Source organism: Anas acuta, chromosome 1 (genome assembly GCF_963932015.1).
Source record: "Anas acuta chromosome 1, bAnaAcu1.1, whole genome shotgun sequence".
NCBI lineage: Eukaryota > Metazoa > Chordata > Aves > Anseriformes > Anatidae > Anas > Anas acuta.
Genome location: NC_088979.1, coordinates 150,111,329 through 150,135,673, shown reverse-complemented (window position 1 = coordinate 150,135,673; position 24,345 = coordinate 150,111,329). Strand labels below are relative to the sequence as shown.

The 24,345-nt window shown below is 52.5% G+C and overlaps 1 protein-coding gene across 32 annotated transcripts in view; it reads left to right on the top strand.

The window, feature by feature from the left end:
• Positions 1–13,840, top strand: part of RBFOX2 (RNA binding fox-1 homolog 2) — a 157,110-nt gene extending 143,270 nt beyond the window's left edge. For 17 of the 32 annotated variants that reach the window (XM_068665151.1, XM_068665103.1, XM_068665172.1 and 14 more), the window contains 4 exons: positions 800–842; positions 5,726–5,814; positions 6,780–6,852; positions 8,016–13,840. In XM_068665151.1, coding sequence (XP_068521252.1) covers positions 800–842; positions 5,726–5,814; positions 6,780–6,852; positions 8,016–8,060 — 250 coding nt within the window. In that variant the 3' untranslated portion in view covers positions 8,061–13,840. Of the gene's footprint in view, positions 1–799; positions 843–5,725; positions 5,815–6,779; positions 6,853–8,015 lie in introns of those variants that run through there. The other 15 variants (XM_068665163.1, XM_068665113.1, XM_068665144.1 and 12 more) reach the window with 7 other exon arrangements.
• Positions 13,841–24,345: the final 10,505 nt, after the last annotated feature.

The window sequence follows — 24,345 nt, the reverse complement described above, 5'->3', positions numbered from 1 at the left end:
TTTCCTGTGGTGTTGCTGCCCTCCAACAGAGCTCAGAAAAAAAAAATAAAAAATCATAATCCTGATGTGAAGTTACCCTTCCAAGCGATTTGCGAATTGGCGCACGTAGAAGGAGTGCAGCATCCCCGTGCCCCACTGATGTGCAGTGCTGATATGTGGAAGGGAAGGCAGAGGGCTCTTCGGTTAGGTTTAGCCCTTCCTGGTTGGTTTAGGGGGAAAATGAAACTGAGGTTCCCTTAGGGCTTCAGGGTGGAAATGACCCTGAGCTAGGAAGGAGTAGTTAGCGGTAGGGAAGACGAAGGGGACATGTCCCGAGTTTGAGCTGCTTTTTCTGCATAAGTACTACGCACCGATTTCTCGTTTTCCTCCTCCTCCTCTTCCTCACTCCTTTTTTCTGTCCTGGGGCAACCATCCTGCTAGCCGCGCCTTCTCTGAAGAAGGCATTCCACCTCTTGTTGGATGCATCCCACTCTGGCAGGACACCTGAATCCATAAAACAACCAGCCCCAGGCCGCAGAGGGCATCATTTCGGATCCTAAGAAGGGTTCTCATTCCTCTACGATGGGGTCAATCTGGGGCTGGGGGGGGGAGAAAAAAACAAACAAAAAAAAAAAACGAACAAAAAAAAACAAAACAAAACAAAACAAACCACCTGTGTGAAGACCACTCCTGCCTGTGAAAAGCGTGCTTGCATCCGCCGGAAAGAAAAGGCTGGTGAGCCCCACCGCGGGCTGTTTGTATGATTGTTTCTTTCCACAGCTGTGTTTTTTTGAACTGCTCTTCCTGTGTTCTGTTATAGAATAGTCTTACAGGAACCAATCATTAGCGCTAAAATACCTCAGGTAGGAGTGCCAGTGTGACCTGCCAACCGATCAGATTGTGGATTGCAGTGGAAAAAACTGAATTATACTAACCATTCCAGCACCACATTGGAGATGGGAACAGAGGCTTTTTTAGGGCAGCGCAGACTCCCGTGTGAGCCAAGCCCCCGCCGTAGCAGGGCGGCGTGTGTCCAGATTTCACACCGAGTGGCATTTCATTCGAAAACTGTATATACGTAAATTCAACGGAAGGGTTAACAAGGTCATGCTTGTCCCATTACCATGTAGAAGCACCTGCTGCAATGGACGCTGTTGTCCTGTCACCTCTTTTAATTCATTCATGCTCATCCCTGGTGCACGTATGCCACCCCTTCTAATCCAAAAATACTGGAAACGGTTCTGGCCCTCTCTGCTTCTTAACTTCTGCTCTAGGGCACTGTAGGGGTGGAGAAGGCACACTCAGAAGTCATGACAAATTCAAAGATCCCCAAACCGGGCTCTCCGTCTAAAATGGCAGGTGGCCAAATGTGTCCAACTGGTACCATGAGTTGCACATTGCTCCGAGGGCATGGGAATGCTCGTGGCATCGAGTAAAGGGTGCCAGCAACATGCTTTGTGCACCTGCCTGAGGCAGCAAGGGAAGAAGAAAAGGGAGGCTTATGCTCATAGGATACACCGACAGAGTAAGCTGTAGGTTTGGATTTCTTCACGTTCCCATGGCGTTGTCAGATAATACGGACACAAAGAGTAGAAGAGAAGATGGGACTTATTTTGTGCTGAACCGCACAGCCTTTACATGCTCATTTGTTTGCGTTAACACGTTCAGTAATTGGAATGCTGCTCTAAATTGGGATTGCAGCTTCCGATATAGCTTGTTTTCCCAGGTTTGTTTCCCTGAAATAACGCATTATTGAGAATGCTATCAGCTAATGTTAAAGAAGGGATTAAAAAAAAATGTTTTCTTGCTTCACTGATGAGCCAAGGATGATAATATCACAGAAGAGTCATTTGAAATTTGGGCTCTTGTGAACACCTGAGCAAATCTGGTTGTTTGCCAATTGAGTTCTGTAGGCTCGGGCTCTCTACACGTTCTCATGGGAAAAGGGGTTCAGCACAGCCCCAGCCACACCAGCAGGATAACAAGAGAAGGAGAACTTGAATTAGGATAAGCAGCACTTAGAGTTGTGTTCACCTCTCTCACCTGCTCCCCACACAATCCAAAAGACTGTACCAGAAGGAGCCCGTCTTGTTTGAGACAGTCCTTTTGGTTGTCGACTGGCCCAGTAAAAATGCATAAGGCTGTTTTTAAACTGTCCCCATTGACAGAAATGTCTCTGAGCTAACGTCTTCACAAGAAGCTCAGACACATCCATCTCCTCTGAGACAAGGCTAAAGATTTTAGACTGAGCCTAGACGGGTAAACCTGTCCCTGTGGGATGGCTTCACTTAAATAGATGGAGTGGGGAGGTTGCGCAGCTGTCCTGGGTTTCTTGCACAATGCCACTCGATGGTGTCTTCTGCTGCAGTCTGGAGGAGCGTGGTGCAGCTAGCCAAGGGCCTTTTAAAAATTATTTCTTCTTTTATTGGGAAACACGATGGCTCGTGTTTGGTGAGGATGCTCTACTCTGATACAGTTCATACTTAAGGAGAGTACCTGGAGTGAGTGGCAGCAGAAGTCGCTAGGGGTGGTAGGACCTCGTAGCTGAGGTGACGGATGAGCTTTGCCTACCAGTTAGTTTTGTGTGAGCAGGGAGGGCAGGAGAAAGCACCTGGGGCGTTGGGCAAGCTGAGTAGGGCTGGAGATGCATTGAGGGAAGTCCACCTGGGTCCCGGGTGAAGGAGAACAGGAGCGTCAGCTGGGTGAGGTGACCTGCACAGCCTGGCAAAAGCGTTGGTGGACTCAGGAGGAGTGCTCGAGGCAGCTGCCCTCCTCCGGCCTTCCCCCTGTTTCGGTGGACCTGCTGGTCACGCTAAACACATTCCCGTCCCAGAAATCCCCCAGCTGTCCGCACTCATTGCTCCTGTGACAGGAACGTACCATGGCCATTATAATCCCCATTTTTGGTTTTATTTGGAGTACACACGAGTAGGCTTTGCGGGCCGCTTGGAGCCGAGCGGCCCTGCCCGGGAGTGTGTACCCCTATCCCCTGACATTTTTTTTAAATTAACAGTAGCTTCAATTTTGCATCAGTGCATGGTTAAAAAGCAATACACATGTCAGCTATTTCTTAACTTCATTTCTCCAATGAATTATTTCTCCTGTTTTTTGTTTTTTATTTATTTTTTCTGTTTTTCTTTTTTTTTTCTTTTTTCTTTTTTTCCTTTGTTGTGCAGTCGACTTGAAGAAATGTTAACATCCCGCTCTAAATCTCTCAGTGGAGTCTCTGTTCCCTTCTCTGATATAACAGATGGGTTATTGCTTGTTATAATTATTAACATCGTGGTGTGGGACAGGGCTAGGGTGGGAGCCATTCCGGGGGGGGGGTTGGCGAGGGCGGGAGGCTGCGGGGAGTCGTCGAGGTTGGAATGTTAACTCCAGTGGTGACTGACTGTTTCCGTAATAGCAGGTTGTTGTGGCTGCACGCTCTAGTACTTGAGGCTGTGTACTTCACTGAGCTTGTGGTAGAGCCTAGGGCGAACTGCTGTCCCAAGAGAATGCTGGGATGGATAGAAACTAGCCAATATGAGTCTGAACGTGGTGACTTTGCTGGTTGTTCTAGCTCCAGATGTCAGCATGCTTAGTTTTTAATTTTGATTAATAAATGTTACGCCATCCCTCCCCCTCTTCCCACACCTGATTCCAACCCTTTTCTTTTTTTCCTTTTTTTTTTTTTTTTCCTTTTTTCTTTTGTTTTGGTTTTGTTTTCCTTTACGAGAGACGTGAGTTAAACGAGAATTACATGATAACCCTTTTCTGGTCTCAAACTGCATCTCGCTGCCATGTGTAGGGCCTGTGCCAGTCACGTTTTGGAACAGCTGCGGATGTGAAATGTGGCTGGTAGGTGGGAAGGAGGGTGGGAATTATGGGGGGGCTGCAGCAGCCTGCCCTGCCAAAGGACAGCACCAAGGGGAAATATCTTCCACGCCGTGCCCAAGTGACAGACCACACCAAGAGTTCAGGAAGGTCACGAGCTTAAGGAAACGCCACAAGCTCCTAATTTGGTGAGGTTGGTGAAGGTTTCATTTGGATTGCCCCCTTGTTCCCCTTGTCTCTGTCATCTTTTGGAGGCGGAGGTAGTGGTGGCACAGCGATAGCGTGCCAGAAAGAAGCCAAAACCTCCCCAGAACATCAATCTGAAGGGCAGGGATTGAAACCACTAGGTAAGGGGGACAAAGCCATGACACAACGTTCCTTTCAAGCAATGTGGTGATGTTTCACAGGTGATTATTTGCCTTACTATTAACTAGAAGATTAAAAGCTCTGCAAGTTCCTCTCCTCCAGAGCAAGAAACCGTCCCCAGGTATGTTTGGGGTAGCATATAAACCATCATGGGGTTTGCAGTCTCACAAGGGCAACCAAAATGAAGTTAAAACCGTGACTTCTATTTTAAAGGCTGTCTAGACCCAAACAGCACTGCTGAGCCAAGACAAAGTCTGCCCTGCAGTGGAGCTGATCTTGTCCTCTTAGTTACATACAGCCGTAAGATTTATAGGGGAAAAAACGGTGGAGATATTTTGAGCTGATTCTGGAGGTAAAGAGCATAAGCCTGCCTTCTGGTCCTTCCAACTCTTGAAATGTCACTTAAAAGGGAAAAAAAAAAAGCCAGAAGCAATCTGGAGTTTTCTGATGTTATTTATGGCTCATTGTGTTTCTGGCAAATCAAAGCCACGCTTCATTTACCATTGCTCCCCCATAGAGTTTACAGAAACGTGTTCAGAAGCATACAGTCAGGAAAGATCTAACCTGGGCTTCAGAGCTCTGTCGTGCCTGCCACGCAGCCTTAGCTCCCGGTCTGAGAGGTGGCAGGCACCCGTCCCTCATTACTGTGAGGTGCACGGAGCCGTGGGGCTGAGCCTGGGCTTCCTCTGTTGGTGGGAATTCTGGCAGGACAGTTGCAAGCCTTCCTCTGGGCCAGGATTTATGTTTTGCCAGCTCAGCTGTAACTACATATTTAGGATCTACCTCTTCCCGGTGTAAGCATCTTAAAGAGCTTTACTACAGATGTGTAACGGAGGTGTAAATGCAGCAGCAGTACGGTCTGTTCAGACGTAATTTCCCCCAACCTGTTTCTTTCTTACTCTGAGGGAGAGGAGAATGCTCCGGTTGGTATCTGTGTCAATTTGCTTGTTGGCAGCCCTTTAGACCACCAGAGAGTGACTTCTCTGACCTTCTTTTACTGATTGCTTTTTGGCTTCTCTGGCTATTGATGCTTTTATGCATCTGAACCAAAAGAAATTCTAGCCTTTGGGGTCTCCCAGGCTTAGAAAAGAGACAAAGGAGAAAAAAAGCAGGAGCTCCTCTGAATGATGCCCTTTCTAAAATACATGCTTCACAGAAAGTGCCCACCTCTGATTTCCCCAGCGTAAGAGGAAGGGGACATAGAAATTGCATTGCATACAGTATTTCAGCTCTCTTCTGATTTTCCGTTCCTCCGTGCCAAATTTAGTTTCCTACAGGGATGTCACCATGCCCGGGCTCACTTCAGTTTATTCCTTCTGCTAAACTGGGAAATGGAAGAGCCTCCTTAGTCCTTCTGAGCAAGGGGAGATAGGAGTTAATGGGCGATGCTTGTGCTAGATAAGACATGGGAGCTGATGCAGTTTGAAACACTTCCTCTCCTTGTGATGTGTGCGATTCCTTTTTTTTTCTTTCTTTTTTTTCTTTTTTTCAATTTTTTATTTTTTTTTTTGGCTCTGCGTGGGTGGACAGGTATCTGTAAAGTCAGTTCTCTTCTCTCCTGCAGGGTGGATACGCAGCCTACAGATATGCACAGCCTGCTACTGCAACAGCAGCCACGGCCGCTGCAGCCGCTGCAGCAGCTTACAGCGATGGGTATGTAAGGGGGAGGCATCCCCGGGGGCTAGCTTGCTGTGCTTGGAGGTTCGAGGAGCATTGATCCATTACAGTACTTCTACTCTCCCCGTTTCTCTGTCTTACTTGCACTCGCACGTGCACACTTGCATGCACAACCCAACGTGAAAGATCCGAGTGCACGACTTGTCTCTCTCTGCTCCTGGGGCGCTGTTGCCCTCCGGTGTGTGTGGGCTGGCACAAATCCTGGCCTCTTCCTTTACCCTGGTGGTTCTCTGGGCACAGGAGGCAGTGTGCTTACGGCCTCAGAGTTGAGAGACCTGGTTTGCATCGCTGGCTCCTTGCTCTGTGACTCTGAGCAGGTCGTTCCATCGCTGGGTGCATTTCTCTCCCCATCCATGAAGTAAGAAGGGTTCAGCTCGTCCAGTACTCTCGGGCGCTTTAACACGTGGTCCTGTGTAAATGCAGAGGGTTATCAGCATCAGTGCTTGCCTTAAGATTTGTCATCTCCCGTGCAGTAAGGCTGTGTTTTAATCTTTAATCTGCGCATGTCAGAGCATTTAAAGTTCATGCTCCCTCCTCATGCTGGAGAACCCTTTGCTGCTCTCCACTTAGCAGCTGCTACCGTGCCAGTAGCACTAGCACCAGCAGCCGCCCTCCTCCCAAATTGCATCGCTCGAGGTAAGGGGATGCACTAACCGTCTCGTCAAGGCGCTGACCTCTTTCCTACAGGTTGAGCTCACGGCTTCTGCCACCTTCCTCCTCGCAGGCCGGTCCCTGCCCATCTCATACGGTGCATGGCAGCATGCCCACCGGCTCTCTGCGGAGAGGGGCCGCCTGTGTGCATGTGTGTGCATGTCTGCATACATGTGTGTAGAAGGGCATGCTGCTTCCTCCATCGCCCGTGGTCAGAAGGCTGTTTCTCTGCCCCTCCAAAGTGACTTTTTTTTTTTTTTTTCTCTCTCATGTTTTCTCCCTCTCTTCAGTTATGGCAGGGTGTACACAGCAGATCCTTACCATGCCCTTGCCCCTGCCGCTAGCTACGGAGTTGGAGCTGTGGTAAGTGAGATTTTCTTCCTTGTGCTGTTTCTCATTCCTAGCACGGGCATCAGCTGCTCACGGTGTGTGTCAGGGACCGAAACTCTATCCAGAAATACCTGCCCACTGAGGGAGGAGGTCCTTAGCTGCGGTGCTGGCTCCCCATTCTGCATTCCTGGGTCTGTCTGTGTGCTCTAGGAAAGGAGCCGGGTTATAGGAGACCAGATACCACTTAGTCCTGTACATCTTGTACAAAGGAGGAGGTTGAAGGATGACCAAAAACCTCAGGAGCCAGAATGTCGTTGCTGACTCAGTATAACCATATCAAGGAGATGGATAGAGCAAGAACCAGCAGTGGCTGGAGATGCCGGACATCCTTTCTTGCCTTTTTCGTTAACTTAATTAAGAGCCTTTTAGAGCTCTGTTGCACGATGAGAAATCAGCCCAAGGGAAAGCGAGGGAATAAGTTGTTCTTGTGACATCTTGCAGCAAAGCTGCTCCACTTGGTTCCCTCTTCCACCGGCGGAAGGATGCGGCGTCCTGCCTGCCAGCAGGAGTTACACAAGGGCAGGGATGAGGTATATTGGCATAGGACGGGAGCGGCACAGCTTGCAGAAAACACATGCTTGCCCATCTGCTTTCAGCCAGGGCAGGAGCTGTGTTGCTGCAAAGGCTGCAACGCAAATGTGCGAGGAGGAAAAGACACCCACATACAGCTGGCTGCAGTGGAGCACCTCCCTTTGGGCTCAGCGCATCACGCGCGTTCCCGTTAGGGTCAGTGGAGGAAAAGCAGGGATTTCTAGGATGCCAGGTCATCGTGTCTGTTTTAGATCTCTACCCTAAGGTGAGGTGGAGAGCATCCTGGAAGTGTGTGGCTGCTATCCAAAAAGTCAGTCTAGACAGCTGGCTCAGAGGTTATGACCTGTGAGTCCCGCCTCTGGTACTGAATTCCCTGTGACTTGGGCTTGCCAAAGTTCACCTCCAGCTGTGAGCACGTCCTCCAGAGCTTTGTTTTTTGGTTTTTGCAGGCAGAGTTCTCCTCTCTTACTCCTTAGGGGGACTGATGGTTGCGGGTCAGTGCCAGGACACTTCATTAATCCTTCTGAGAGCATTCGGGCACTGCCCCTGAAGGTTTCTTCCAGGTTCGCTACCTAACAACCTCTTCTCTTCTTTAATTTCCACAGGCGAGTTTATACCGAGGTGGCTACAGCCGATTTGCCCCCTACTGAAGTGACGTGAGCCCCCTGCAAGTGGGACAGCCCCCCCAGTTCATGAGGCCTGGCTATTGCAATATTTACTAGTAGAGGAACTCTATAGCAAGATGAGGAGGAAAAACAAAAAACAAAAGAGAAAATACTTTTTTATACCTCACTATGTTCTTTGAATATGTATTTTTTTTCCTTTAAATTTCTGCCTTTAATTCTTTTGTTCCAAAGATTGTGCTTTTTTTTTTTTTTGGTTGTTTTATTTTTTTTTTGTTTGTTTTCCTTTTATTTTTTTTTTTAACTGTGGTAAAAATAATGCATTTCCGTGTCTGTATGTTGGTGCATAGCTTATCCTACCAATCACGGAAAAGGCGATTAGCGTTAAGGAAAGCTGTTAGAAACCGAATATCATGCAATTAATCAGGAACACACAGACAGAGTTACTTCCCTGGGTCTGGTGCTTGGTGCCTGGGAGACAGGAGGACGTGAGGGAGAAGTCTCCACCTGCTGTGTTTCTGGTCTGCAGAAGGAAGCACTCCCTGGCTGTGGCTGGGACCTAAATGCTGGTGGGAAATAGTCATTTACACGCGGAAAAAGGGGGAAATGCAGAGACTTTCCTCGTTTTTTATCACCATCTGACGCGCACAGGTTTGGGACAGTTGCAGCAGTGTCAGGACTTTAGACTTGGCAAGAGAAGATTTCCTCAACCTGCCCAAAGACTTTGGCTGTTACCCGCTGTATAGGGGACGAGACTTTGAAAGGAGTTTTTTTGCGGAGGATGATCTTCCCCCTACACACAACTTACTCTAGCTGATTGTTGTCCATTGCTGGTGGCTGTAATTACCTTAGTTTCACATCCTCCTTTTCAAGATCTTTCTCCCTTGCTGTCCCCTTCCTCCCTCTCTTCCTCGAGGAGTGGCAGATGCAACGCACCACCCCACAGAGCACCTCTGCTGCGGACAGCGAGCGGCGACAAGGCGGCGGTGAGGCCTCGAAGACGAAGAAAGCTGCGGCTGAAGACTCAAGCAGCAGAGCTGTGCTCGGGCACGCCGAGATCCAGCCCCGCGAGGTCTTTCTCCTCCTGCTCATCCTGAGCTGCTCAGGCACAACTGCAAGTGACCTGTTCCAAATAACACGAGCGAGACAAACGAGTCATGTATAAGCTGCTGAGGTGAGGGTCACGCATGTGGGTTCGTGGCGGGGGAAGAGCGTTGTGTACATCCAAGCGTGATCCTGAGATAGATTTGTTTAGGTCCGGAGTTTGAGGGGAGGCAGAAGCGGCTTGCACAAGCTCTGAATTCATAGGAATGTCCCACCACGAGCTGTATCCAGGGCCCTCACAGAGCCACGTTGCAAACCCCGGGGCCGATTTGCTCAGCCTGCCATAGAAAGCTGACGCCCCTGGGCTGCCGGGTCCGTATTGACACTACATATGATAAGATTTGGAAGAGGAGAGACCGTTCAGGGGAGGACAGAGCTGGCTTTTTAGCTGACGGCAGGAGCAGTGCTGCGGCGGGGAGCTGCCGCTCTCCAGCCCTCCCCGCTCAGCCGCTGGCCCCGAGCGCTCCCAGCAACCCCGATGCTCAGAGGCAGGTGCTCTTGTGCTCTCTCTGACCCTGTGTTAGCCTAAAAAAACCTGCACTTCTCTGCCTCAACTCTCTCACTTGGTACTGGGGTGAACGTTTCACCCCCAGAAGGGCTGCTTGGAGCACGGGTTGGTTGGTGGAGCCTCTCCCAGCTCCTGCCGCACGCCTTCTTCTCCACCCCCAGCTGATACCAGAATAGGAAACCTGCATTTAACACTAAGCGGTGTCAGCCAGCAGAGCTCCCCGAGGAGGTGTCCTGGCCCAGCCATGCACAACCACGCGTTTTTTTTTCCTCTTCCCCAGCGAAACACGCAGCCTCTCTGGGCGCAGCAGAGAGGAGGCACCGAAAGGAGAAGGATGGGGAAGCCATGAGTTAAGCTAGCGACCCTAAAGCTATTGATTCTCTGGAGGAATAGCTAGAAAAAGGGGACACCAAACTGCCAGCCTGTTGGCCACCTTTTGTTGTTGTTGTTTTTGTTTTTTTTTTTTTCCTGGTTTTGTTGTTGGTTTTTATTAATTTTTTTTTCCAAGCCAAAGTTTGGTTTGTTGCTGTTATGACAATTTTTTTTGTTGTTTGTATATAAATATTTTAGTTAGATTGAAAACGGGGAGGGGGGAACAGGGCGGTCGGGGGCTTTCACAAAACCTAGGAAACGAGGGGAAGCGGGGGGCACCCGGGGGGCTTTGGCTGATCTGAGGGAGGAGGCGGGGGTAGGAACGGCCGCGCTCGCCCTCCCCGCCCCCCGTCCTGCGGTTCAGTTCAGCTGGTTCTGACTGCGGCTCCCCAAAAAGCTGGGCTCGCCCTCCCCGCGTGCCCTCCCTTGCCCCTGGCGGTGCAATCGTCCCCGTCCCCAGCTCTGCCTCTCTCTCGGCCCCTTCCTGCCTCCCGGCCCAGTCTATGCACGGCGGCTTCAGCCCACCCCGCGGCTCCTGAGAGTCGGAGGGCTTGCGTGCGGAAGCGCCCACCCTTTGCGGGGCCGCAGTCAGTCCTCTGCTGTAGGATCTCCGAGTGATGCCTGCTCCACGCCAGCCAGCTTGGGGCCTCCCCGAGCCCGGCCAGCTCCCCTCGTGCCCCGGAGTTAATTTGTCACCGCGTCCCCGGCCACCCGCTCGTGGTGCCCGGAGCGCCGGAGGCGGCTGGCTCTGCGGAGCGCCGCGCCTCCGAAAAGCTTCCCCGCCAGCTTGAGGCTTTGCAGCGAGGTTTCTGGAGGAGATGCTGTGCCACGGAGGCAGCGCCGCGCTTTCTTCTTGGCAAACAGCAGCTCCGGGTTCGCTCGGAGGCGCAGCGAGCTGGCTTGAGATGGGTTCAGAGCAGCCAAGCCTTGGTTACGTACCCGTCTTTTGGAGAAGCGAGGACAAAGCCTATATCTCCCTATGCAAAATGATTGACTCTTCATGAGTTAACCCCGGGCCCAGACAGCAGCTAGTGCTTGTCCCGGAGATGGACCTGCAGGCGCGAGTCCCCAGGGCTTGGCTTTCAAAGGGAAAACCTGCACGAGGCGGGCTGGCAAAGAGCTTGCTGCTTGCCACCTTGCCCGGTGGCACCAGGATTCCTCTTGGTGTGGAGGACGAGACGTTCCTCGAAGTGTTGCTGTCTGTACTGTCTTGCAGTAGGTCTGGCCAGCACAGCGTATTAATACCGGTATAATTTTGGATTGAAGTGCTAATTTTTTTATTTTTTAATTATTATTTTTTCTTTCGAAACCTGCTGGTCCGTCTGTCCGTGTGGATATAGAGTTGTGCTGGTACAAAGGTGAGCTCTTACTGGCGTAGCACGTGCCCTGCTGGGAACGCCTCGCAGCGCTCCTGCACCCCGATGTCACTGTCCCCGTGCTGGGCAGGCTGCCCCGTGGGGTTTGGGACCTGGAGCTGCAGGCTGGGCCCGGCGAGGGCTTGCTGGGGAGCTGCGGGATGCTCAGGGCTCTGTCGGTGATCATCAAGGACGATGTGGGAGCAGTCGGGGCGCTCCTCCAGGTCTGTTTCCCCGTCCCTAAAGCGAGAGGGCAGCCGCTCGGCTCCTGGTCTGAGATCTGTGGGTGCGAAGTGCACGGCGAGGGCTGAGGGGGGCTGTCTGAACAGCAGGCTCAAACGTGAGGCGGCTGTGACACCGAGTCGTCACCCACCCCTTTCCTTCTGGAAAGAGTCTCGGGCACCAGGCAGAGCCTCCCAGCCCTTACCCAGTTCATCCCCAGCCCATCCCCGTTCACATCGTCCTGTCCCAGCCCTGAGAGCAGAGGAGATCACGCCTAGGGGAGCACTTAGAAATCGGCTAAAGGGAAAAGCAGGGGCGAGCTCTGGGTCTGGCTCCAAAGGGGAAGGATGCCCGTGGGGTCGGGGGATGCTGTCCCCGGTTTCGGAGGGGCGATGTGTGAAGCGTGTTACCTGTTTGCACTGTTTTAATATAGGATGGGGCTGGGGGGGGTGGGGTGGGGGGGAGAAAACCAACAAGAAGCAGCAACCCAACCTAGTGAACGCGATGAACATCCGATGTAGACTTCTCTGTGTTTTTATTTTGTCATGCTCTTGGAAAAAAATGTCCAACATTTTTGTAGTATACACCAGTGAGACTTGATTCTTTGTTGCATAAAACACTATTTTTGGTGATGTTAATGTCTGAAAAGCCTCTTCCCTCCACCCCCCCCTCCCACCTTACCGGTTGCCCTCTCCACCCTCTCCACCCCGGTAAAACTCCTCTTCTGCAAGGAAAACTCCAGTCACCCAGGCAAGCAGGAGGCCGATGGCCGGAGTGCGAAATGGGGCCCTTCCCAAGCAGGCTCTGGGGTTTCTCCCTGGTACGCGTTCCCCTAGCCAGGAGTTTGCAGGGCAGCCCCCGGCCCTCTGCAGCGCACGCAGCAGCAGCAGCAGACCCAGCGGGACGTGGGGACACCCACCTCCCGGCTCCGTTGCTGCTGCTGACCCTGGAAGGCAATTTTTTGGGGTGTTGGAAAGCTCTGGCAGCGACTGCCCTCTGGGCACGGGGCTGAGCGCCTGCAGGGCCCGGCACCCGCGTCCCCCACAACTTCTTGGCACGTGGTGGGACGAGGGCACGCCAGCCAAAAGCCTCACCCCATCTCACCAGGAGATGGCTGGTGTCCGAAGCCGTCCACCCCAACAGTCATTTTTTGGCTGGCAGTCAGCAAAATGCCAGTTCATCTTGATATTTTTTTTTTTATTTTTTAATTTTTTTTTTTTTTCCTTCCCTGAAGTGGATCAGTAATAAGTCTCCTGCCAGATTGCCAGCTCTCCGCCGCTGGAGGGGCTCGTTGTTTCCCCCAGGAGCCAGTTCCTTACAGAAGCCAGAAATCAGGCCTCCCACCGGAGCAGTCTCGGTTCGCTCATGTTTTTTTTTTTTTTTTTTTTATTATTTTTCTGTTTTTTTAGTTTTCTGTTATTTTGTGTGCGCGCGCATGGTGTAGTTTTGGCAGCTTGGTTCGGCTGCGCTATCAAGTGACGAAATAATCCTCTCTTACCCCAGGGGATACGATTTGTTTTGGTTTCTTTTTTTTTTTTTTTTTCCTTTTTCTTTTTTTTTTCCTTTTTTTTTTTTTTTTAAATCTGATAAATCCTGCTTGTACATAGCTGGAGCTAAAACCTGGGGCTGACAGCGAAGGAGAGCCAGGGCTGTAGAGCGCCGTGGAGCTGGCGGAGCATTTTACTGACCTCACAGGCTGATCTACTTGAGACTTGGAGATTTTCCGTGCCAGGCTGAGATGCCGCAGCACCTCCAAAGGCAGCGACCGACTCGCCCCTTCACGCGGCCTCCCCAGCACCTCCCATTGCCAGGTACCGCCGGGGAGCAGGACGTGTCCCCCCGCGGGACGCGGTCCCTTCCCCCTGGATCATTTCCTAGGACGCCCGAGCCGCTTGCCCAGGGTCCCATTTCCCTGCCGACTCTGGAGAAGCAGTATCTGCATCCCAGGGCTTTGTGACAGCCTCTAACTTCCCGCCCCCCCCTCGTTAAGTATCATATTGTATAGTAGCTTTCAGACCATACAGTATTCATTGGGTTATTCCTATTATTATCAAGTAGCTGGAATTGTGAAGGTCGGAGTAGTTAGATCTTTAGCTTTTATTCCTTTTTTTTGTATTACTATCCATGTGTATAAATTATTGATCATGTTGCTGGCTTTTATAAACTCTAAGCAAGGGGGGAAACCCTTCCTAACCCTTTGCAAATGGTAATGAAGCACTGTTTTTAAATAAAAGAGAGAAACACCACCCTGCTGCCTCCTGCCTCTTCTCTGTTTTGCTGTGCCCCAGGTGAGGTGCGCTGGTGCCATCCATCCCCCCGCTGGCCACCACGTGAAGAAAGGGGGGAGCTGCTTGGAGGAACGAGCCTGGAGATGTCGTAGCACCAAGAAAGGGCGAAACCTTGGCAAGCTTCACCAGCAAAATCTCAGCCTGGTGTGCTCGTGCTCCAAGCAACCCCACTCCTTTCCCCGCTGCCCGTTAGCAGAAAGCTCCGGGTGTTTGCCGTGCGATAGGGAGCCTTTTTTTCCCCCACCCTAAACCTAATCTGTGTTTGAACCCGTCAGCTTGGAAGGCCACGTGGCCGTTTCCAGTGGCAGTATCGGTGTTTTTTCTTTCATGCCTGTGTAGCCGGGCTCCCGCTGCTGGCGTTAGCGCGGGTTTGATCGTTAACGCGCCCGGCTGGAAGCCGCCGCGCTTGTGTCGGGCAGAAATCTCCGCTGGGAGCTCGGCCCCGGCTTTTAATCACCGCTCCCGTTGTCCTGCCTGCGAAAGGAGCATCGCGGCGGACGAGGGGAGCTTCATTCATATTCCGTGGAGCGCTCCGAGATCCTCAAGTGAGAGATGCCGTGCAGATATATACACAAATAATCAGATGCCTTTTCCGCTGAAACGATCCTAAAAATAACAAATAATAAATCCCTGTGGGCAATTTGCGAGTAATTATGGAAACACAGCCGAGTGAAATGATACAGCGGAGCAGGCCGAATACAGTTGAGGGCAGCACACGGTTTTTTATATTTATTTTATTTTTTTTTTTTTTGGAGCTGCAGGACTCCGGGCGCAAAGGGAAGGGGGTTCGGGGTGCCCCCGGGCGGCGGGGCCGTGGGTAGCGCTGCGGGGAGGAGCGCGCTCCCGGAGCATTCCTCCGCGGTGTTTACCGAGGAGCTGCAGCGTGTTCCTGTCAGATGATGCTCATTTCGTTCTAACAATAACCCGGGAGGATGTTCAGCAGAAACTGCTAAAATTAGACGCCTGGAAGTCAGGGCTGGGTGATTGTCACCGAGGAGCTGGTTTGGGGGAGCAAGGAGGGGTCTCGAAACGAAGCCCCCTCCGTGCCGGGACAAAGGTGGAAGGCAGGGGTGATCTTAAAAAGTGAAGTAGAGGCGTTGCAGGTATCAACCTGCCTTCATTTCAAGGCAAAGCAATAAAATGGCTGATCCTGGAATGGGCTAACAAGCCCTCAAAGGTGTCGCATTGCTCAAGGCGGGCTCATCGGGAGCGGAGCTCGCCCAAGGAAGCTGACACCGGTTCTTTGAACAGACTGCGGGTTGGTTGAGGAAAGGAGTGCTGCCGGCTTAAAGCGTTTCCCTTCTGCAAGTGTAAATAACAATAAATAATGGATGATTCACGAGGCGGTTGTGGCTGAGCCCCAGCCGCAGCGCGCGTTTCGCCGTGCGTGGGCAGCGTCTGCAAAGGCTGGAGGTACCGCGGTCCCGGCGGTCCCAAAACTGCTCAGTGAAAAGATTTAAACCCCAAATCCTAATGCAGGGAGAAGCCCTGACCAGCAGCAGAACCAGCCTGTGCTCAGGGGTTTGCTGCTGGCCTCCTGTTGCCTGCAGTGCCATGGGATTGGGAGCCTGAGCATCCCTCTGATGGGAAGACCTCAGCAGCTGCTGTGGGAGGGAGCGTTGCCTGCACGCTTCCTTTCTGACCTTATAAAAAGAGCTACCTATCTGTTTATTCCCCCAAAAGAAGGATCACTCACTGCTCTCTGGAAGCACCTTACAAGGCGCAGAGATCTGGCTTTTCCTAGGGCTGTAACACACCCTGGCGTTCGGGCCTCGAGGCGAGAAAAACTCCAGCCCTACGCGCCGCGGGCGGACGGAGGGACTTGGCTGCAGTGAGTTATTGCTGAGGAATTCCTAAATGTCATCCAGCCCCGCGAGCTCTGCTGCCTCAGGCTGCCCAGCCTCGACCTTCACTGCGGCTGCACCACCCACGGGCCTGGCTCCAGCTCCAGGCCTTCACCCTGGGCTCGCAGGGAGCCTCCAGCCCCAACCCCGGGGTGCTGCCGGTCCTTTTTCTGCTGCCCGGTGGAGGCAGCCCCACAAACCCAGCCTGGCCTTGGCGTGCTGCACCCAGCGAGCCCTCGCCTGGCTCCTCGCAGCCCCTCGGCGCTCGGCTCCCTCGCTGCAGCCTGCGGGCACCCGGAGCAGCTGTCCCACTTTGCGGAAACTTTTCTTGCCTTTTTAAGGACATGCCGAGTGCCGTGCTCTAACTTTAGCACAAAGGTATGGTTGACTTGGCTTTTTTTTTTTTTTTGCTTTTTTTTTTTTTCCTTCTCTTTATTAATGGATGGATATAAATACATCTGCTCTCGGTGCCTGTCTTGTTCTTCCATGTGTAAACACCCAGCTCTGCCCCGGCTCTTTTTGATGATAAATTCCTCAGCTTTTGAATCACAAATCACTTTGTGTGTGTGTGTGTGTGTGTGTGTGTGTGTGTGTCGGGAGGAAGCGTCAAAGCGCAAAGTCACTTTGCTTTTTATAGCAGCGGCGCTCTCCAGCTGAACTCGGCTCAGAAATCACTGATTTCACGGAGCCCTGCAGCAGCAGCAGCAGCAGCCCCTGCGTGTTTCCATCGCTGCTAAAATAGCCTTCGTGCCCAGCCGGAGCCCTCATGCCGCCGAACACTGCCCTCCTCCGTTATTTACCAAGGGTGCCCCCGTCCTCCCCGCCCCGCAGGCTGGGGAACCTCTCCGAACAGTGCAAGCACCAGGGCTTTGCTTTTCCCCCTCGGTGCACCGGAGGAAAGGGAAAACCTGGCCCGATCCCAACCCTATTCCCTCAGGAGGTGGGAGGCACCGTGCTGTTCGTGCCATGGTGTGAGTGGTGCTGGGGAGAGGAGCCTGGAGGTGTCCTGAGGGCCAAACTGGGCAATGCAGGGGTGAGGGTCTTGGGGACATTTCCCTGCAGCGGGGAGCAGGGAGGGTTTCTCCCAGCAGTGGTGAATCTCCCCTTGGCACACGGAGACCCTTCTTTGCTGTCAGTAGGGTGTATGTGTGTGCCTCCGTGTCCTGCTTGCAAGCCCTGTGGATTCGTGTGGCTCCGTGTGCCCTTCTGCTTTTAGCAGGGATCCCGAGAGGCCCCAAAGTGCCCACGTGCAGCCACCCCCTTGCCTCCCCGCAGCCGTGCCTGCACAGCTCCCCTGGGGTCCTGTAGTTCTCAATTACCCCGCTCTGAGCATCCCTGCCCGAAACACAAGGACATTTGCCGTGGGGACAGCAGAGGTGAGGGGTGAATCTCCTCTCCTGTGCGCTGCCCACGGCCATTTCCCTATTTCCCAGCTCTGCTTCGTTGCCCTGACTGCTCGGGGCTGCAGGGGGGGAGTTGTCCTTGCCAAACCTCCACCTGCACCCTCCAGCAGCCAGGCTGTCCCCACGGGACACAGTCCTGTCATGCCCAGAGCCATCAGCGGTGTTTCCATCAGCTTCGTTCTGGCCCCGACTTCACTCCAGACCTGCTTTTAAAGGTTATTTCACTTCCAAGACGGAGAAAGTGCACACCGTGAGTGTTCCCAAAAGGAATGACCCATGAGAACGATGGGGCTTGGGAAGAGCTGGCGATCCGAGGTAGGAGCGGCAGAAAGGCAGATTTTGGTGGTGTTTGAATGGTCTCTTCTTTAAACAGTGTTCCTGCAAACGTCTTGGAGAGGTCCCAGAGCTTGGTGTTACCAGCCCTCACCTCTCCAGATCACGGTAAGGTGCCTGGAGCTGTGGTATCCCACATGGCTTCTGCGAGGAGCCATTCACATTCACATTTTCCCTGCCATCGCTGTGGTTTTACCTGTTTCTGATATCAAAACGTGGGGGTCATTTGATGCTCAGTTACCGAATTCCCCAGCCCCACCAGCGGGTGCTGTTGCGGTGCCATTCGCACAGGTCCATCACGGAGTTGGGGACGCTGTTCCCAGGTCCGGCTGCCACCCAAATCCCCGACGGTGTTTTAAAGGAGATGTTTGTCTGAGAGGCGATGTTTGCGGGTCGTGTCTATTTTTTGCTGCTACGCCGTGTATTTGTAAATCAGGTTTGAGCAGCGTGCAGTGCCCGCGGCGCGGCTCCGCGCGGATCATCTGTCATGTCAGAAAGTGGCTTTGAATGTCTGTCTGCTCATCTCAAGCTAAATATTTATTCCGTAATTAGATTGTTTCGTTTCAAAATGTCGTTTATTTATTTATTTGTTTCTCATTTATGAACAAGAAGGAAGTGTTTGGCTGCCTAAGCATGATGGGACTACACGGGTGCTGAGCAATCCGTGTCTGCGGAGCTGGTGAGGGTAGCTGGCCTTCACAAAATGCCCTCTCTTCTTTTCTTCCCTCGCTGTGACAACCATCTCCATCCGTTTCTAAGCCAGGATGTGCTGGGATATTGCAGCTGTGTGCACGGGGGTGAGGGAAAAGGCTTCAGCCCTCCATGGCCGGGCTGCTCAGCGCTGTGTCCTCCCCGTCCCGCAGACCCCGTGTGGTGTCTGGCCACGTGGAGCCATCCATCCCCATCCAGGTCCCCCTGACATGGGTACAATTGGGACACTGCCCAAGCATCCTTTAGCACAGCCCTGGTCCTCACAGCTGTGGAAAATGCTGGAGGTCTGGGGCAAATGTGGGTTAATGCTTTTCTGCCACCAGGGTGCCCAAAGTCACGCTCTGGCGGGGACGGAGGGAGGCTGGTACATGCACGTGTGGGCAAAGATAGAAAGGAAGGAGCAAGTTTCATACTTCACTGAGGCACTTGAAAAGCATTTGCTGTTGTTGTAATTTCACTCCTGAGCAGACATGGCAAAAACCGCGGCTTCTGGTTTGTTTGCGAGTTCATAGGTGGAAAAAAAATAGAGAGAGAGAGAAATAAAACATTGGTGTCAATCTCATTCAGCCTGAAAGTATTTCTTTTTGGCTCCTGGAAAGCCAAAACTCCCCCGACCCTTTGCTCCCTAAATGAGAGGTGTGGGCAGGCAGCGAGCCAGCAGGCAGCATCCTGGTGGCACAACGGGGGGGGTCCCTTTGCCCCCAGCTGGGTGGGAGGGGCTCTGGGATGGCAACTGGTGAAACTGGGCACTTGGTGGTGTGCGGGGAGAGATGGAGCAGGGGTGGTCACAAACCGACAGGACGGGAAGTCGTGGCTGAGTGGATAGTGGGAGAGACACTAAAGGTAAGAAAGGAGGATTAGGATTTAAATTATAGTCTAAAATATTACTTCAAAGGGCATGGCGGGCAGCTGAGCTGCTGGGGAAAATGCGCTGAAGTTTGGGGATTTGGTTTTGGGAGCCTCTATGAGTGCAAGCTTCCACGTGGACCTCAGTTTGGTGCCAGGGGAGCTCTGCCTCAGAGCACAACATTTTTTAATTATTGAAAATGACCCATTCTACTTGATCTGAGGCTGAGACCACAAAATATTCCTAACCATGGATGTTTGACTAGGATAGCTTTGGGAAAAAATTGGATGAAGAGAAGATAGGAGCAGCTCCAGAAAGGGATCACTTGCTGCTTGGGCTCCTTTTGGATAAAGGTGATGCTGCCCTCTGAATTGCTTATGGACCACAGGGGAACACGATAAAAAAAATTGTCAGGGGAAGGACGTACTTCTGCTGGGGGAAACGAAGCACGAGGTATGGCTCTGCCATGCTCAGGAGGCCAAGGGCCGATTCCGTGGTATCAGGGCCGAGGCTGGCACCAACTCTCCCTCTTGTGGACATTCCCCTGCATGGTGAGCAGCCCGCAGCCCCCGATGGCTTCATGGCAGGCTCTCCAGAACTCCTGGATTCACCAGAAAGCCCTGGAAGATGCCAGTGCCAAACCCAGAGGAGCATGGGTTGCCTTGGAGTAGAGAGGTGCCACGTCTGGGGAGACCTCTGCTGCACCCAACGGAGAAGGAACGAAAAGGACCCAGGCTTCGATGAGCAATCTCCAGGCAGATCCTGCTGCAGACCAGCTGGATCTGATCACTGAGTCACCACCACCAGGGCATGTGGATGAAGGAGAATGATGAAAGCCTGGTGCATGGGGAATTCACCTTTTCCTTTTCCTTTTCCTTTTCCTTTTCCTTTTCCTTTTCCTTTTCCTTTTCCTTTTCCTTTTCCTTTTCCTTTTCCTTTTCCTTTTCCTTTTCCTTTTCCTTTTCCTTTTCCTTTTCCTTCTCCTTCTCCTTTTCCTTTTCCTTCTCCTTCTCCTTTTCCTTCTCCTTCTCCTTTTCCTCTTCCTCTTCCTTTTCCTCTTCCTCTTCCTCTTCCTTTTCCTCTTCCTCTTCCTTTTCCTCTTCCTCTTCCTCTTCCTTTTTCCTTTTCTTTTTCTTCTCTTTTTTCTTTCCTTTTTTTCTCTTTCCATTTTCATTATTCCTTTTGAAATGGGCATGCCTTGAAACTGTTTGTGAAGGGTTGGAAAGCAATTAGTGAATTTGGGGGTTTACGCGTTGGCTAACCTGTTGCAGAGTCACCAAGTCTCTGGTGGTTTTTAACACCTTCTCCCAGTAGGGCTGCGACCACGTCTGAAATACATTTTGGGGGCGCTCGTATAAGAGGATTAAAAAATTATAAACCCATGGAGAATTCTGCCTAAGGCTGTTGAACACTGGGATGCAAATACGGCCTTGGGAAGTCCCTTAGTCTCAGGTTGCTGCGATGGAGTAGGGCTGTTCCTATGCTCTGCCTCTGCCTCTGGATGCTGTTGGGGGGAAGAGGCGAGATGAGCTTTTAGCTGTCCAGAGATCCTGCGTGTGTAAGATGCTTACAGGTGGGTTTTCCAAAAGCCTGGGACACCCATCAGTGACCCCAAAGAGCTGAGCTGTCTCAAAATATCTGCAGGAAATGAAGATGAGGTGAAACTGCGAGAATGACAACAACAGGGAGAAGATGCAGAACAAATCCCATCCCAAATCCAGAGGTAAATGCCCTGCTCCTGCAGCCAGGCCACCAGCGCAGTGCTCAGGGTGTTCACTGCCACCCGGTGTTGATCTGCTTGAAGAAAACATTCATTTTTTTTTTGCCCAGGATTTTCTGCAGAGGGATCGGTTCCTCCTTTAAGAGTACTGGATCGCAGAAAGCACTGCTGGATTAGGGACTGCTTACATCGGTGCTCTTCCCAAGAAGGGACAAAGATCTTGTGGTCGCTCTCCTCATGTGGGAATGACAATGCAGAATGGGGCATCAATTCTGGAAGTGGCCAAGGGCAGCTGGAAGCAAGGGCTCATTAAAAGGCAAGTGCAAGCATCAGCACGAAAACGTGCATCTGGGCTTCCCCGTGGCCTCTCATCTTGCAGAAGCCCCGTGCTCAGGGGATTAGAGGCAAGGGGAATGAAGACGTGGGTCTGATTCCTCCTACAACCTATGCTGTGTCCTGGTTAGTTCCCCTACCTCAAGAGGCAGCTCTGGCGTTGGCATTTTTCACCATTTCGCTCATTTGCAGGTGCCTGAGCCCTCGTGCAAGGTGAGGCACCCCCCAAGGTGCCCTCGCACATGTTCTCTGGCCCTTGCCTTTTCCAGCTGTCCCTCAGCAGGCTGCAGCTGCCAGGATGGTGCTGAGTGTTGGCAGATAAGAGCAAGGAATTCCCCTCTTGCTTTATTATGTCTGTACATAGTACATAGTACAGAAATCCCTGGGTGCCACGATGGTGTTATGAGTTTTAATCCACCTGATTCCTAGAGGTCTCCAGGCTCCTGCTGGTATAACCCATGCTCTTACCTAAAAAAAAAAACAAACAAACATTTCTTCCCTTTGCTCCTGGGATGGGCAATGCTTTACAAGCTGCTTGTTGCCTTCTAACCCTCCTCCTCCTTCCTTTAATGGCACCTGCGTTTTCCCACAGACATCCTCAGCCCTTTTGGGCTCTGGTATCCCAGCCCCAAAAGAGATCCTTGCAGCTCCACAGGAGCAGAGGTCGCTTCCCCTGTTGGCTCCTACTTTGCAGCCCAAATATTCTGGTCCTGGACTGCCCTGCTGCTTTCCTGCTCTCTCTCCCACCAGATCCAAGTGCCAGCCTGCAATGAGCACCCCGCTTAGCCCAGCTCAATGGTCCATCCAGGCACCGCCTAGTTGAGGGTCTGGGAGCTGTGGTTCAGTCGTGTCATGGCTCTGTCCCATCCTGCGCTCCCTCCGAGGGCAGAAAATGACTGAGTTGTGTCTGACAGTCACCAGAGGTCAGATCCTGTGCATACTGAAGTGAGGGTAAAGTTCCCTCTGGCTTGTACAGGGCCTGACCCCATACTGAGATGCTCCACACACAGCACAGCTCTGCAAACCCGCAGCCCAGACCTTGCCCCGGTGCTGCCATCTCCTCCTAATCATTCCTCTTCCTTGCAAGCAGGCGCTGGGGTCACCTCCCAGCTGCTGAAATCCATCAGCGTGCGGGAGCCCTGCCTGGAGGCACTGCTAAGAATAGAGCTTAAGGGTGAGATGGAGAGAGGAGAGAGCCTGGAAGGGATTTGGCTGCTGCCAGCACAAGTCAGCCCCCACCAGGTCTCCTGCAAGAGGCAGAGGACATGCAATGCATGCAGCACCCTTCCCTGACAGCCTTCTGAGCCTGAAAATAAAGCAAACAATGCTCTTGCCTCGCTATGGCTATAGGATTTGCTATTGCCCTTCTCTCCCTGGCTAGTGCTGCCGGGAGTGCAGTGTGCCACCTGTCTGTCCGTCCGTCTGTCTGCACAGCCTGCGCCGCAGGCTCCGAAAGCAAAGCGCAGACGCACGGTCCTCGAAGAAGCCATGGATCAGCAGAATGCCATAGAAACCGAAGCTGGGCTGCAGGAGGCCTTTCCCCCAGCATTATGCAATACCCAATTATGTAATTGGGAGTTGCATAAGGCGCCCGGCTTCTTCGGCGTGCCGGCCTCCCCCCTGGCTGCTCCCCTGGCAGAGCAGCACGTGCCAGGCTGGCACCAGGCAGCACGGGGGCACGACACAGCCGGGGCTGCAGCCGTCACCCCGAGCCGTCCCCTGCTCCCAGGTGGGGTTTTTATTTTTAATTGCAGCATGGGGAAAAAGGTTCATTGAAAAGGAAAAAAAAAAAAAGGAGGGGGGGGGGGGTTGGTTGTTACAAAAACCCTTGTTCACCTCTCTGAGTTGCTTTGCTGTGCAAACACAGATGGTTTGGGGCGTTAAAATTGAATGGTTTTGGAGCATCCTTCGCTCCCTCCTGCTGGAAAGTGCATTTCATAAGCGTATTTAAAATGAAAATAACCGTCACTGTGATTCCTACCAGTGCCTGTCTCTCAGGCACGCATTTCCCTCTTTGCAGCAGCCCTGGCTGCAGAGAAGACAGAGCTGGAAATTATTGCAGCATTGCTACATTAACCTGCCAAGGCAGCGTGGGGCACTGCTGGGCTCTCTGGCACTCGTTTTACAGCCCGTGGCTGGCTTTCTCTCTCTCTGCAACAGCGATACTCTAAGAAAAACTGAATTTGGCCAAAAAAAAAAAAAGGGAACTGGTGCATCCCTGCTGCCGGCATGCAATTCCCACCGGGGCACTCCAGCCCTGCCTGTGCCCCGTGTTAGGAACCGGCACCGGCTGCTGCTCCTAGCGCCGTGCCCTGCAGCCAGACCTCGTTCTTCCCCTGGCTATCCCAGGGGCTGAACCTCTCTGATTGCTCACAAGTGGGGAAACAAGCAGCTTTCCCCTTTGCAGGGATGCTGCAGGGTCTAAATGCACTGATACCTATGGCAAGGTTTGCTGTCCGTCAAGGAAGGAGCTGTTTTGCCAGAAGAGACTCTTCCCCTGCCCTTTAGGGAGCGGGGATCCTTTCCTAAGCACCTTTTGGATAGACACCAGCCCCTGCAGCCCCTAAGAAAGGCCACAGCCCCCCTCCAGCCTGCGGATCCTGCATGGGGACAGGGATGTGGCCTCCCCTCTGCATGGCTCTGTCGCCCGTGGCCACTAGATGGTAGCAAGCCCTGGCCGACAGCTCCAGGCTGCTGCAGCTCGACCAGGGCTCCCCCAGCAGCAGCACCGGGGGGGTTTTGGGGTCTGGCCCTGATCATCGCCATCATCCCCTTTTGGGACCTCACCGCACGGCCAGAGCCTTGCGAGACCCTTGGCGATGGTGGCACGTTGGCTGCTGGTGCTTCGCTTCACTGCGCCCCAAAATATTAATGATTTAATGCTCGTTTAACAAGAGCGCTTTATGGACCACCACGGGCGCGCAGGTGTGGTGTGGCCATATGAAAAGGCCACCCGATCGCCCACGTGAAGGTGACGGCCGACAGGTCAGCCCTCGGCACTTGGTGTTTGCCCAGATGGTGGTGCCAGCCATAGGCCTTGCCTGAGGGGATGACCAGAGGGCCGAGGCATGCATCCGCATGGCCGTGGTGTGCTGTAGGGCTTGCAGTCATTCTGCAGGCCAAATTTATTTATGCTCCACGGGGAAGAGCTTATGATTTCATTTCATTGCCGTTTCACTTGTAGAAAAACCACTATGGCTGCCCTTTTGAAGGCCTCTATCCATTTAATGTCTGTACAGAGACTGTTGGCTTCACGGCCATGGGGCAACCAA